Source organism: Erithacus rubecula, assembly GCF_903797595.1.
Source record: "Erithacus rubecula genome assembly, chromosome: 5".
In the NCBI taxonomy this organism is placed as follows: Eukaryota; Metazoa; Chordata; class Aves; order Passeriformes; family Muscicapidae; genus Erithacus; species Erithacus rubecula.
Window position 1 is genome coordinate 54,830,732 of NC_136687.1, and position 14,866 is coordinate 54,845,597.

The 14,866-nt window shown below is 40.6% G+C and overlaps 1 protein-coding gene across 10 annotated transcripts in view; it reads left to right on the forward strand.

Moving 5' to 3' along the window:
- The window catches only part of MAPK10 (mitogen-activated protein kinase 10), a 160,888-nt gene extending 146,907 nt beyond the window's left edge, over positions 1 to 13,981 (forward strand). For 6 of the 10 annotated variants that reach the window (XM_079306535.1, XM_079306538.1, XM_079306530.1 and 3 more), the window contains 3 exons: positions 2,290 to 2,353; positions 3,010 to 3,087; positions 9,077 to 9,717. In XM_079306535.1, the coding sequence (XP_079162661.1) occupies positions 2,290 to 2,353; positions 3,010 to 3,087; positions 9,077 to 9,093 (159 nt within the window). In that variant the 3' untranslated portion in view covers positions 9,094 to 9,717. Of the gene's footprint in view, positions 1 to 2,289; positions 2,354 to 3,009; positions 3,088 to 9,076 lie in introns of all 10 variants that reach the window. The other 4 variants (XM_079306534.1, XM_079306529.1, XM_079306533.1 and 1 more) reach the window with 2 other exon arrangements.
- Positions 13,982 to 14,866: the final 885 nt, after the last annotated feature.

Here is a 14,866-nt window from a genome sequence, read left to right on the forward strand (position 1 = left end):
TCCTGCTGAATACTTGTTACCCTTGGCTCCCTCATGCCTGCCCAGAGCCATGTTTCATAGCTGTGGGTTCTGCTAACTCACAAGTCAAAAGTCTGCAGTGTAAGCCCTGGCAGAGAAGTAGAATGCTGTGCAGGTGCAGCTCCTGGCATCCTGCAGTGTGTGAAGGACTGTTTGGATGCTCTCCCTTGTCTGACTCCACAGAAAAATGGGAGCTCGGCAATGAGTGAGATTATTCTGGGCTCCCTCCCTGGAAAATGCCTTGTTTCCAGAGTGTATTAATCTAGGCAATGATTACTGCTGATTTCCTTGTTGCTTGTTAGCCAATTAACCCAGCTTAAGAGGTAGCTGAAATAAATTAGAAGAGAAATAAGCCAAAGATTCTGTGGTTGTGTGAATTGAGAACAAGTATGTGCGTCTGATCACTTGTTCCTTTTGATTCTGCAATTTGTTCTTGGGAATTAGAGTATTGAAGGAATCTATCCTCTTATTTCTGTCTGAGGGAGAAATACAAGTTTTTCTATAGAAGGTATAAAAAGAGTTTTAATACTTGGTAGAAGCAATTTTACCCCCGCCTATACTTTTTGTAGGCTTCTCCCTGAAGACTTTAGAAAGCTGCTGTCAGGATATTCTTGTCCAGCTTGGTTAATATGTTCTGTTTGTACCTGGCAGAGAAGAGGTGGTTCTGCCACTGTGGTTCAGCTGCAGCTCAGCCAAACACCTCCCCTGCTGCTCCTGTAAATTCCTAGCCCCTCAATTTTCTTGGCTTGGCCATGGCTGGGTGGCTGAGCAGGAGCCCAGGGGGCTCAGCTGGAGGAGTGGAGCTGAGCTTGCTTGTCCCACCCCACAGGTCAGTGTGAGCATCCCCTGTGCTCTTGGAGCATCCAGCTCTCTGTCAGCAGGAGCACAGGATCCCCACAGAGGCTGTGCTGATCTTGGTGGCATCAGGAAGGAATGAGAAGTTGTTATGCTGAATGAGAGAACAGCTGCACTGATCTGGGACTCACACTCTCACAGGGTTGTGTCTTATCTTGCAGATGTAGCAAAACCTCAGGTACCAGTGCTGGCACTCACTATAATTCATGATGTGTTTGCTCAGCACCTTCTCAGCTATGAGACTTGGCAATCCATGGTTTCACCTAATTCCCTTATCCTCAGCCCTGATAGAAATGTCACTCTGGGGAAACTTCTCTTATTTTCAGTGGACTTGTCCAGTTCAGCTATTTCCTGGTCCATATCATGTCACTGAGCTATTACCTTTTCAGTTGTATTTGTAGCATGCAAATACCTTAATCGACTGATGGAGTTAGAGTTTGAGAGAGAATTTCTAAATTCTTAGTGATTCATGAAAACAGCTTGGTAAATGTGCATTTAATAGGAGGATGCTTTGAAGGGGACAGAGTGGCAGGTGCCCAAGGTGGAAGTCAGAGGAAATACATATGAGCAAGAAAAATATTGAGCATCTTGTTTCCATTTTCATTAGTACTCTTATCTCAGATGCTGGAGCTTCTTGGTAAAAGGAAGGAGGGGAGAGTCTTCTGCCTTCTTTGGCTGCTTTATTTGGCAGCCAGCATCAGGAGAGGCAATGAATACATGCCTTGTATTCAATGAAATCAGGTGTTCACTGAAATTCTAGATGTCTTTGTCTCAGTAAATTCCAGGATCTGATGATTTTCTGACATTCCCATCAACTAAAAGAAATACAATATAAAAAAGAAAATTAAAAAAAAAAAAAAAGAAAATAAAGAAATCTTCCTGTCCAAAGTAAAGTTATTTAAAAGTAGATATACTGGAATTTTTGGTAGTTTGAAATATGGTTTAGAGACTGTGGCAGGGAGACTTAGTTAAAAATTAGGGTTATTTTGGGAAGTCTGTATAGCAGCAAATCTAAAGAGGAACTTAAAAATTAATATGTTAATGTTACTACTAATTAATCAAGACTGGTATTTGTTTGGTATTCTGACAGTACCTCTCTGCTGGTACAAACAATTTGGGTGTGGAGCTTCTGGGCTCAGCTCAAGCACAATGACATTGTTGACCTGGGTTTTATTTCAACTGCAGCTATGCCTCCTTTTTGAGAAAGGAAAACAGAGAAGTATGTTGATTTCTTCTACAAAAAGAGTTGACTTGCAGAAGTGTTAATCTCCTTAATATGCAAATGTATTTCAGATGTTTTTGTATGTAAAGGATGGATTACAAATAGGCAGAGGAGAAATTATCTTTAAGTAATTTTTCCTAATTATTTACAGTATAACACACAGTTGACTAAACAGCTGTATTTCTTTCCTGCAGCCTCCTCCTCAGATATATGATAAACAGCTGGATGAAAGGGAACATACAATCGAGGAATGGAAAGGTAATTGCAGTTCAGAATTACATGGGAAGGGATATTTGAGTGGAAAAATGGCAAAAGCATAGCAAAAATATGGAAAATGTTCTGAGGGTATCATTATCTACATAGGTTGATGATAACACAGGAAGGAGGAGAGGGGAAGGGGAGGGGAGGGGAGGAGAGAGAGGAGAGGAGAGGAGAGGAGAGGAGAGGAGAGGAGAGGAGAGGAGGGAGAGGAGAGGAGAGGAGAGGAGAGGAGAGGAGAGGAGAGGAGATAGAGGAGAGGAGAGGAGAGGAGAGGAGAGAGAGATAGGAGAGGAGAGGAGAGGAGAGGAGAGGAGAGGAGAGGAGAGGAAGAGAGGAGAGGGAGAGAGGAGAGAAGGAGAGGAGAGGAGAGGGGAGGAGAGGAGAGGAGAGGAGAGAGAGAGGAGAGGAGGAGAGAGAGGAAGGAGAGGAGAGGAGAGGAGAGGAGAGGAGGAGAGGAGAGGAGAGGAGAGGAGAGGAGAGGAGAGGAGAGGAGAGATGATAGAGAGATCTTAGGTGGGTAGAGCTATCAGACTTGGGAAGACAAGGCAGGGCAGACTTAGGGAGCTCAGGGCTACAGCAGAGGGTAGTAGCTGCTGTGTTCCTGACCACAGGCACTGGCCCCTGTCATTAACTGTCACCATTCTCTCTTCCAGAACTCATCTACAAAGAAGTAATGAATTCTGAAGAAAAGACTAAAAATGGCGTAGTAAAAGGACAGCCTTCTCCTTCAGGTACTCAGCCCCATTGAATAACTTTGATGTGTGTTCTGTACTGGCAAAGAAATTGGAGATTGCTGAAGTGCTTGGGCTACACTTGCAGTTATGTAGGACAAAGAAGAAGTTTTTATGAGATCCAGTGCTTCTAATGGGGTTGACCTTATTAATGTACTCTGGTGTCATGCTAATATAATACTTAAAAATTGCCTTCTTGCTGTTTGAGAGATAGTTGTGCTGATATTGTCTGTGGTTGCAGATTAATTCCTCTGAGTGTGGAGGTTTCTCTCACACTGTATTTTCATTCTGTTTCTGGGTGGATAACTGAACTGAAACTTTGCTAGTTGAAATAAGGAAAACTGGAGATGTTGGCACACATTAATCTGCTGGGCACACAACACTGCACACCTGCCCCATGTAGGTGTCTGGTACTAACCTGGTAGTCTGTCCTCTCAGAAATCCAATCACATTAGAAGATCTGACTGACAAGGTTTGATGACACTTCAGTGAAAAGGCAAAGTTGTCCTCAACCACTGACTCTTAAAGTCCTGTCACAAAAAAATCACAACTAAGTGTTTTCTGAGTAAAATTCACATCTGCAATCTTTTCACAAAAATACAAAATGTTACTCCCAGTGCACAGAAATACATATTTGTGAAGGTACAGTTTCTCTGGCAAATTTGAAGTGCCCAGCTTTGGAGCACAATGTTCCAGCAGTATTTATGAGTAAAACTGCCTTTCCTCAAAGTACAATCATTTAACTCAGTGTTCTCTGCATATTTTCAGATATTTTTTTTTATTTTGCACTCTCATTTTTTACTTGCTGCTGAGCCAAAGTAATGTTAGAACAAGAAACACTAGTAACTGACAGGACAAGGGGAAACATGGCAATAATGCAGGGAGTTAATAAAGTGTTGGGTGGTGATGTTGGAGCACAAGCCCTGCACCTGGATTTTGACATGGATGAAGTAATATATTGGAAACAATCCACTGTGTTCTTGCCAAGTAGCAAACAAGGAACAGAACTTGCAGATTTAATTTACCAAACTACGGTACCACCACTGAAAAGAAATCTGGAGCACTAAAAATAATCTGATAAATCCTCATTTTTAAATGTTTCTCCCTTGCAGCATTGTGGTTGCAAGTTGATTTATGATCAAGAAACACTGTAGTTGCTTGTTTCAGGAATTAACTAGAGATTTCTTTATTTCTTCTATTTTTGCCATGTAGAAAGTTTTTATTGTTTATGTAAAATATTTTCAAACATACAAAATTGTCATGTTTTGCCTACTATTTCTTCTGCTGTTTCCCTTTAACTGTTTTTTGAATGTTAGGCAGCTACAAGTTCAAAAAATACTTAAATACTGCTCTCAGATGAGGCTGTTTCATGAAACAGTAGCTTTCCTGCTTTTCTTCACTTTGTGTGCCTGACTTAAATCCTCAGCTGAGTGAAATAATGGAAGAAAGAGGTAAAACACCAGTTCTGAGCATAAGGAAAATGAGAGAGGCTCTACTTATTGGCTGGTGTTCTTGGCAAGAATTCAGAAAGCTGAGATTTAGTGCTCCATCAATAATCATAGCAAGCAAGCTGGAGATTAGTTTCCATGATTACTTGATCAGAGTTTTAGGGGAGGCTGCTGCAGCTGACAGCCCCAGGGATAATAATTGCCCATTGATGGAGCCACTTAGAGTGCCTGTGTATCAGGGTGTCAATCTCTTGCTCTGTGAAGAATTGGTGAGTACAATATATCAGCTTGGAAACTCAAGTACCTGCCCCTCATGCTTATGTTCAATGAACAAAATCAGCAGGGTCAAAAGCTGTTGCCAGCAGAGCCTACTTCTGCCTGTCCATACAAAGTGTTTCTGTTACTATCAAACAGCAGCATTAAAAAAAATAAAAAGCTGTAGATTATTTAAATTTAAATTCTGTCCATGCTATCTAATCTCCTCTCACACTAGCCTTCACTACCCAGCTGTAGTTTCATTTTTAACATGTTCAGCTGTCTTGTCCTTTCTGGGTATGGAATATAATAAATAGCACAGATCTAAGTGCAGCTTATTTTTAGCCTTCCCTTTCTAGGTGAAAATGGATGTTTTATTCTTCCTTTCCTGGCTTTTACTTGCTGTCTGATTTGCCATCACCCAGGAACTACTGGGCACCTTTACCAGCCCTCTTCTGTCATGTGCAGATTCTAAATTAAGCAGCTGGTGGACTTGCCAAGCACTGAAACACTCAATACCAAGAGTTGCTATTTACACAATTTATCAGAACCTGAGCAGATCCCCAAGGAAGGCACTGGGCTTTTTTGGAAACTGCAAAAGCTGCAGTTCTCCTTTCAGTTCCTTCACCCCTAAATCTGTACCACTTCACAGCTGAAGCCTCAGAGGCATATCCATTGGTGCTATTAAACAGCTCTTCCCAAGAGCCCTCTGAGGAGGGAATCCCTTCTTTACAGCACACAAGCTGGTGTGTGCTTTAAAAGAGAAACTGTGAAGGCAATAGCAGAGCCAGGAGCAGATCCCAGGAGCTGTTTCTCATCTGCTCTAACCTACAGAACTTTTCCTCAATCCTGCAGCCAGTGAGAAGCTTCCTGCCAAACAGCAGCTTCAAAAATGGGTCTCTTTTTCTCTTTTGAGTGCACCTCTGTCATATCTGTCATATCTGCACTGTCTCACCTGGCACACAAGCTGCTGTAGCACCAGGCAGATGCTGAGCACAGCAGATGGAGCATTCCTTACTGACTGGGACAGCTTTGTTTGGTTTTCTGAGTGTTACTGCCCAGGTGCTGCTTTGTGCTGCTGAGCTCTTTATTCTGTCCTTGGGGTTTCATGTGGTTTATATTTGTTTTTGTGGATACTCTGTGAGTCTGGGTGCTTTGGGGCTGCAGCAGCAATTATCACATCTGTGTGTTGTGTCATGTGGAATTGTGCTGAAAGGTAGGAATAGCCATAAAAATGCAATTTCCAGAAACTCATGGGCTGCACTGATACTTGCTGAGAAGAGCATAGCAGGGTTTATTGAATTCAATGGTGCTGAATCAGACAGAGTATAACAAAATCTTTAGCTGTACAGTTTCTGCAGCTATTTCTTCAGTTATTTTGCCTAGCTAAGTTGAGTGCACATTCATCAAAGAAAACTGCACAGCAACACTTTGATCAAAACTTGATTGAATCTACTGGAATTCTTTCCATTTGATTCTTGGGATAGTGTCCATGACTTAATGGCAGGCTTCTGCCCAGCATGGTAAACATTTAGAAAGGTAATATGTTGTTTAGTCACTAATATCAATTCATTCAGTCATATTTTGACTACACATAAATGAACTTGTCTTGACTGATTATTATTTTCATAAAATGCCACAACTGAATAACATGTCAACATGAAGTAACAGTGTTGTACTGGATGATGAGGTACATGTAAATAACCCTTTGAAAACACGTTTTCTGGCAGACAGGATGGATGATTGCTGTCTGCAGACTTCATTAAGATTGCTCTGTCTTTTTGTAGCACTTTAAAAATGAACTATTTTGTTTTTCAAATGTATCAGGAAAGTAAATTAATTTAAGGTTGGTTCTGATGCCATAATGCACTATTAGAACAGCAGAAAGCAGTTCCCATCTGGAGCTCTAAATGTGAGCATATCTGTCTCTGTTTTGTGCATATTTATAATGGATGTGTATAAGGGAAGAAAAAGTTGAGGGATATAGAATTGTGATTAGACAAGTGGTATGGTGGCTTGTCTTTTCAAAGTAATGTTCTCATTGCAAACTGGAAAGGGACAAAAATCCTTTCCTTTTGCCTATAGCAGCATATTTTGCTTAGGCTGTAGAGATAACTTTTAATCTCTGTATTAGAAATATATGAGTTGTGCAGTTTTACTGGATAATAGATGTTAGTTTCTAGCCTTTGATGGAAATGAAAGTCTGCAAAAGTTGGCTGAGCACACTTTTCAGACATAAGAGTGAAATGTCATCTATCTGCAGAACAAAGACCTGTGTCACCTACCTAGCTGTAATTTCCAGCTATGCATGATCATACAAAATTACACATTTTATTGTCATGAATATTTAATGGAAATTGATGTATCCCTCTCAAACTGAAGACAGTGATAATTTTGGTATAAAGAGAACCAAAAAGATCACCTGAAAGTTCAGTGGAAAAAAATACCAATCAAACAGATTTTTGCCACTCCGAGAACTTTAGTTTGAGCTGAGGTTAATGAGCAGTAACAACTGAGCAGTCATAGGTGCACAATAAATACATTCTTCATATGGCTCTGTATTTTTCATTCAGCTGTCTGAATTTATCAGACAGATAATTCCTGATATTATTCAGGGATGTGATGAATGTTCAGTTGCATTAATGATAATCTCAGGAAGGTTCATTCTTCATTTCGTAAAGTCAAAGTGATTTTTTGAATAATATCTGGTACCATAATCATTTTAGAGATGCAAGGTAAACTTGGATGTACAATACAGTCACAGCTGAAATCCTGGGTTAGTCACCTAATCCCAAGCAAAGAGAAAGAAACCACTCTGCATTTCCACTGGGTGATTTGATCCCACCCACTCTATTAGGCTGCCACTAAGAGAACTAGAATTTTGTGAGGAGAATTTGGAGGAACAGGTGGAGTCTGTTTTTGTTTTGATCACACACTGTATGATCCTGGCATGCCTCTGACCATTGGGTGTTTTGGAGCTCCAAGCAGCCTGGAACAAGGTGAGCTATGTATGAGCTGTAACTTTTCAAAGTGAGGGACAGAATTTTCTGATAAGATACTAAATATTATCTGCAGGAGAAACAGAACTTCTGGACAGTAAACTAATATGATTATTCAGAAGCTGATTTATTGTTTATTTTTTAGCTTTAATTATACATTTAAAGACTATTGTTCACGTGATTATGTGTTTTTTCATTGGTGCTTTTGTGCTGTGCCTTGCATGAGCCCTTCTGGTACGATGATTGGTGCTTGTCTAAAACATCACTGCCCACCTTTATCTTGGGTCTTCTAAACTTGGTATTCTGTTTTTTAGCTCCTTCTCTCCCGATTTAGTACGATTTATTTTTTAGTGGCCTTGAAGGGTCGAAAAACATTTATAAATGGCTCGTTTTATGCACCTGTTGTAAACATTGGTCTAAACTAAGAAATATACAGAAAAACAGCTAAGTGTGTGAAAGAATAGCAAAATATGCAGAGAAACAACTAGGCAGCAAAATATGGAGTAAACCAGCTAAATACAGTTTGGCTGGTGCCTACCACACAGAGCACGGCTTGGACCTGTTCAGACATGTCCCTGTGGCCTAAACATGTTCAGTATTGCTACAATCATCCAATGCCTAAAGTCTGTGTGGCCCATTTGCCAGTAGATGCAGTGTATTGTGCAGTGGCCTGTGCAGCAGCAGGTTTGCCAGTAGATGCAGTGTACTGTGTGCATTGGTCTGTGCAGCAGCAGGTTTGCCAGTAGATGCAGTGTATTGTGCATTGGTCTGTGCAGCAGCAGGTTTGCCAGTAGATGCAGTGTAGTGTGCATTGGTCTGTGCAGCAGCAGGTTTGCCAGTAGATGCAGTGTAGTGTGCATTGGTCTGTGCAGCAGCAGGTTTGCCAGTAGATGCAGTGTATTGTGCATTGGTCTGTGCAGCAGCAGGTTTGCCAGTAGATGCAGTGTACTGTGCAATGGTCTGTGCAGCAGCAGGTTTGCCAGTAGATGCAGTGTATTGTGCATTGGTCTGTGCAGCAGCAGGTTTGCCAGTAGATGCAGTGTATTGTGCATTGGTCTGTACAGCAGCAGGTTTGCCAGTAGATGCAGTGTATTGTGCATTGGTCTGTGCAGCAGCAGGTTTGCCAGTAGATGCAGTGTAGTGTGCATTGGTCTGTGCAGCAGCAGGTTTGCCAGTAGATGCAGTGTATTGTGCAATGGTCTGTGCAGCAGCAGGTCAGCCCCTTTGCTCTCCCCGCTCCGCCTCCGGGGGTTTCGGGTTTAATCACGCCGGTGTTCGTTTCCGTAGCACAGGTGCAGCAGTGAACAGCAGTGAGAGCCTCCCTCCATCCTCATCTGTCAACGACATCTCATCCATGTCCACGGATCAGACCCTGGCGTCGGACACGGACAGCAGCCTGGAAGCTTCTGCGGGACCCCTCGGTTGTTGCAGGTGACTAGCCGCCTGCCTGCGAAACCCAGCGTTCTTCAGAGGATGATGGAACCCAGGAGGGAAACGTTACGGGAGCTAAGAGATGAAAAGAAAGGGAAATCAAGTACAAAGATTTTAAAGCGAAACAAAGAAACAAGCGAACAAACAAAAAAAATTTCTTTTCAGCCTGCTTCTCCTACAGAGTTATGTAATGCAGCTAAGCTCAAGTGTGTATTTAACTTATAGTTGCTCTGCTTTGGTCTTCTTCCAGTGATGCTTACTGGGGGGGAAAAGGAAAAAAGGAACTGAAAAAAATCCTTTTTTTACCCCCCCTCCCCACAAGATGTAAAATGAATGGCTGCAAAACCAGCAACCTGCAACTGTCTTTTTCACACTGGCATGACAAGGTGTGCAGTAGCCACGCTCCACCCTATGAGTGTGTGTCTGCCTTCACTCTCTGCTCTGCCATCTGCCCAGTGGGGCAGGCAGGGATCTCCATGCATTTCTTCTCACACACAGACAGCACATACACACACAGGTGCCAACAGAACCCTGGCAGAGCACTCAGCTGAGTGCCTGCACATCTCCACTCCACAGCTATAAATGGCCCATTCCAGGTGAACTGCTTGACTGCATATGGGATCTCACAGTACATATTCTATCTGTTTGCTCATTGATGAGGTTGCATTTACTGGATGAGGACTTGTGGAAGTGTAAATAACCACACAGAACTGTGGCTCCCTCAGACACTTGAAGATGTAGCACCAAATTTCTGCTGAGAGTTGTATATATATTTTGAAATAATTACCAGTTTTATTGAAAGAAGAAGCCACAGAGCTTCATAGAAAAATGCTAGTTTGTGAATGTTAAGACTTGTTCTGATTTTTAGAGCAGATATGCCAAGATAAGACTGGGTTAGAAGGAAGCACATGTATCTTTGCAAGCTACAGGGAACAAGAATGAAGGGGTTTTATGCATGTCTAAGCCCAGAAAGGTATCAGTAAGAAACTTTTTCTGTCAATATTAAGTGAGTTATCATCTTAGGTCATAGATAGGCTCGCTATTTTGAAGTACATGTATGTTTGTAAATTAGAGGGTATGACAGGGTTGGGGAATGAGCAGGCTGTGATCAAAAGGACGTGCACCAACTTGTTTTTATTTTATGTCTAGATATTTATTAGGTTAGCTAGAGAAAGGATATTTGCAGCCCACTCCCTCTCAGTGTGTGTTTGCAGCTTAGAGGTTGTTTTCCCTTTTCACCATTCCCTTGCAGTCACTTCTGCTATTCAGAGAGCAGGCATTGGCTGGGTGCTTGTGGCTGTTCATCTCCTCATGACAAATCAGTGGACTCCCCAGGAAGTTTTAGCATCTGTGTTACATGGAAAAGAACCACAGGGTGCATGGGTGTCATTTTCCTGTATTCTAACAGCCAAGGTTAATCAAAGGTCAGTCAATTCATGTGCTGGGCTGGAAGGGTCACAGCCAGGGGTCTTGGGCAGTTTGGACAAGTTCTGAAGAACCCAACAGTGACTGAATATCAAATTGAATTTGCCAGGTAATAGAGCAGAGGATTTCCCATGGTGAGTAACAGCAAGTGCTTTTGGTAGAGAATGACAAAATTCCACACAGTATTTCAGAACAACCAAATATTTTTCCAGCCAAAACAGCAACTGACATTTTCCACTGCGAGGTCATCATTATCTGAGTTGGAAATTAACTAAAATCCAAGTCATCTGTCCTTTTACCAAAGTATGCCATCTAAACTGAAATGAGCTAAATCCTACTCTAATGTTTTTCCAAATGCCAGAGAGAGAAACTGTTTAGACCATGTTAGTGGATATTTTAAATTCACTAATTCTTTTGTATTCAAAACTCTACCAAAATAGGACTGTTCCATTGGGTGGCTTTACAAGCCTGCCATTCTGTGGTAGGAAAAAAGATTAGATTTTGTTCAAAGGGAAGAAAGAAAACTTCTCTCCAGGGTGGGGAGGAGGGGAGATAAAAATTAAGAGGATACAAAATAAAATCAGACTTGGTAAGTCTGAGCTGTATCAGAATTGCTGTAGGAAGTGGGGGTCTTTCCCTGGTTATATTTTTGGTAGATTTTTATCAAATTTTTTTGAGAATAAAATTAGGTTGTTAATGTTCTAAAAACTCAGAGCAGTAATTTTAAAAGCAATAATTTACTACTGCTAAATATATTTAGCAATATTCTCTCTTAAGCCATGAAACATCAGGTCATCATTGAGTGATGTAACTCTCACTCCAAAGCCAATGATCATAAAAGTACTGAAAGGTTAACAGCAAAGCTCTGTAGGTATGTAGGCAATAACACCAAGGGTGACTTCTTAGCAATAATTAAATCTATCACCTCCAGATTTAATTCACCATAGATACATATTAATAATATTCAGGTAACTAGTATCTACTTTACATTCCTTACTGTGCACCATTTGGGTGTTTTATTTAAGCAAAGCTATGTCTCATCGAGGCAAAACTGCAAAAATATCACCAGTGTAGACTAGAAACTTGGAGCAGTCCCAGTTCATTGCCAGTGACATTATGGAGATGTGGCATAGGCAATAGCAGAGAAGCCATTTATAGCAAATGGAGACTTGCAGACCTCCCATGTTTCATCTCTTGAAGGCAAATCTGTACTCTTAGTGCCATGGCATAATTCAGTCCTGTTTGGGTTCATGAGTGTGGGGTGGAGAAGCAGCCACCAGAGAAGGTGTCCTTAGGTCAGCACTGAAGGGACTCACAACACAGGAGTTACATAATCAGCTTTATTCCTAAGCACCAGAGCTTGTTCAAACATATCATGGAGACTGTAGGATGCTTACTAAAATTTAACTAGCATGTGCTTTTGTCCTTTGCTCAGCAGTGATCGACATCAGCATGTGCTTAAAGTGCCTTGCTGAAATGGGGCCTGGAAGAATTACTGCATCTCTTTTTGTCCTCAAATTAGTCTCCTTCATGGGAAGCTCTGTCTGGGGGAGGAGACTTGGAGCTGTCCACATTGGACACCAAACAAAATAAAAGCCATCAATGAAGGAAAGCATTTCTTTACAATTCTGGTCCTTGTATGTCCAAATTGAAGTAGCCACCATCAAGCAGGAATAGCATCCTTTGTTTTGCATTGTGCCAGGAATTCAGTGCTGACAGCTGATATCTTACAATAACACATGTGCTCTTGAAGAAAGGATTGTGGTGGTGATGTTCTGAGGCTGTTTTAAGGGAAACCACTTTTTTTTCCTGATTCTACAAGTTTTGATACTGTCCTCTAAAAGTCTGCTCCACTTTATTCTAAAATTTGTTCAGCTTGATAATGATAGATTCTCTCCTTTATTTTGCCATTGATCTTTTAAACCTTCTTCTGCTTAACATGGTACTAAATATAGTACTTTGGCAACAATTTTCACTTAATTCTCTGAGGTTTGCCGTTGTAAGCACTATTGCCACCACAGCAAGAAGTGAAGGAAATTGGGAAGCCAAAGATCTATGCCACATGTTCCAAGGGGTATTTAGGCACCAAAGGGGCAGTCAGAGAACCTGTGCCAGAAGTGGCATGACCTCCATCATCCTGAATGGCAGCTGGACACCTTGGCATTTCTGAAAATATACCTAAGAGCCTCTTGGTATCCTAAGTGCCTCAATACCCAAGGAAATTCTGTCCCAAGTGGCTCACCTAAGTCGTGTATGAGGCATCAGCAGGGTGAGAAGGATGGCACAAGCATTATCTGTCAGTGACTGCTAGAGCACTAGCTGCATTGAGATGGTAGAGAGGAAAGTTGCTGCAAAACATCCCTTTTTTTTTTTTCAGGTGAAGAACTTTGGGGTAGTATGAGGAAAAAAGAAATAAGTCAGAACAGCTCTTGAAAGACCCTCCCTCCATTTTCTTTCTCACTGCTGAGTTTAAACGAGGATGAGGCATTGATTTATTAAAAATTGATGCAAGGTTATGTATGTTTTCAGTCCAAAATTTTTGGTAATTTTTGAAAACAGTCTTCAGATACTGACTTGGTAGCTGCAATAGCATTTTGTGAGTTTTGACTGTATTCCATTACAGCATATCTTCAGAGATTTCAGATATTTGAGTTGATCACTGTGGTTTATGCAAATTGTATTGTGGTTGATGTTCCCTCCTCCTATCTAGAATTCCATGGCACAAATGCATCCATGAATCATAGCAAGTTTGCATTACATAAAACAGACTTGAATTGGAATGCAAGTATGGCAGTGAGTCAAAAAAAACCCACAAAAACCCCACAAAAAAATCCCAAACAGCAAAGCTGCAGAAAGCCTGATCAGGTTTTCTAAGCCCTAATGCACTGATGGCTTTCCTCTGGAAATCACCATTTCCTGCACAGCACTGGCCTCCCAAGGCTACATGAGACAGATGATCATATCACTATGTCACTCTTCCAAATTTATAAGCAATTTGGTTTATATATATTCCTTTATCTTCGTATATTTTGCTTTACTTTCTAATTATGGGATGATAGTACTGAAGAAATTAGACCTGTTGCAGTGCCTTTAGGGAATTTCCCAAAGTAGTACTACTTAACTGATTTGGATTCTAAATTTTTCAGTGAGCACCAGTGATTTCTTTTCCACCAATTTATTTTCTCATTAAAAACATGCTAGTAGTAATTTTTAGAACTGCCCGAAAGAGCCACTTTTGGAAAATCTCCCAATTTTTTTATTGAGAAAGTGTTTTGAATATGCTGGGTTTATTGTAAAATGGAATTGGAATATTTTAATCCAAAGTAATTTCTAGTAACCAATGCTATATATATATAGCATTATATATATATATATATATATAAATATATATATATTTATATAATATACATATATATATAGCTTTTATATATTGCAAGCTTCACAGTAGTTCAATGGATCAAAAACTATTTTAGTTTCAGATCTATTTATTTCTATTCAGATCTATTTATATTTCATCCCTCATGCTTATTGAGAGTTTAAATTTTTGTGTGAATTCAAACATGGAAAAACAAACATAAAAGGCATTTTGCAACAAACTCTGTGCTTCCAGGGAGAGCAATATGAACGAAAACCTGCAGGGACCAATTAGTTTTCTTTTAAAAGTCTGAGCTAGTGGTTCAATTTATGTTTAGGCTTTTCTTTTCCTTTACTTCTGTATGTGTGTGTAGGGAAGAGAGAGTGTACATAGGGATTTTTAGAACCTCGTTTTTCACTCGTGCTTGATCCAAGTTCCCAGTATGGTTAAAGAGAGGAATTGTAACAATCACACATCTTCAAGAATCTGATGGTTGTGCTTATTTGAACTTCCACCACTTTACAAAGGACACAGTTAACTAATTGCAAGCTCAAGGTGATCTTTTTCACATACACACACACACATACACAAAGAAGAAAATCATTGTGCAGTAGGTTTAAATATTACATGAATATGTAATTGTCTTAATTAGTAAGATGCTTGAGGTGTGCAGGGGAATGGTGAATGTGTCATCTTCACCAATGAGCTGGAAAACCGACCTGTCCAGTGGAATTTAGTGGAATCTGCTTAGTGTATTAGGAACTTGCCAGTGTGGCCTGGTTTTTCTTTCCTTTTTGTTCTTGGTTTGGGCTTTTTAATGAAGTATTGATTGCAAGAAGTGAAATGTTTTAACCTAATGCATGTTC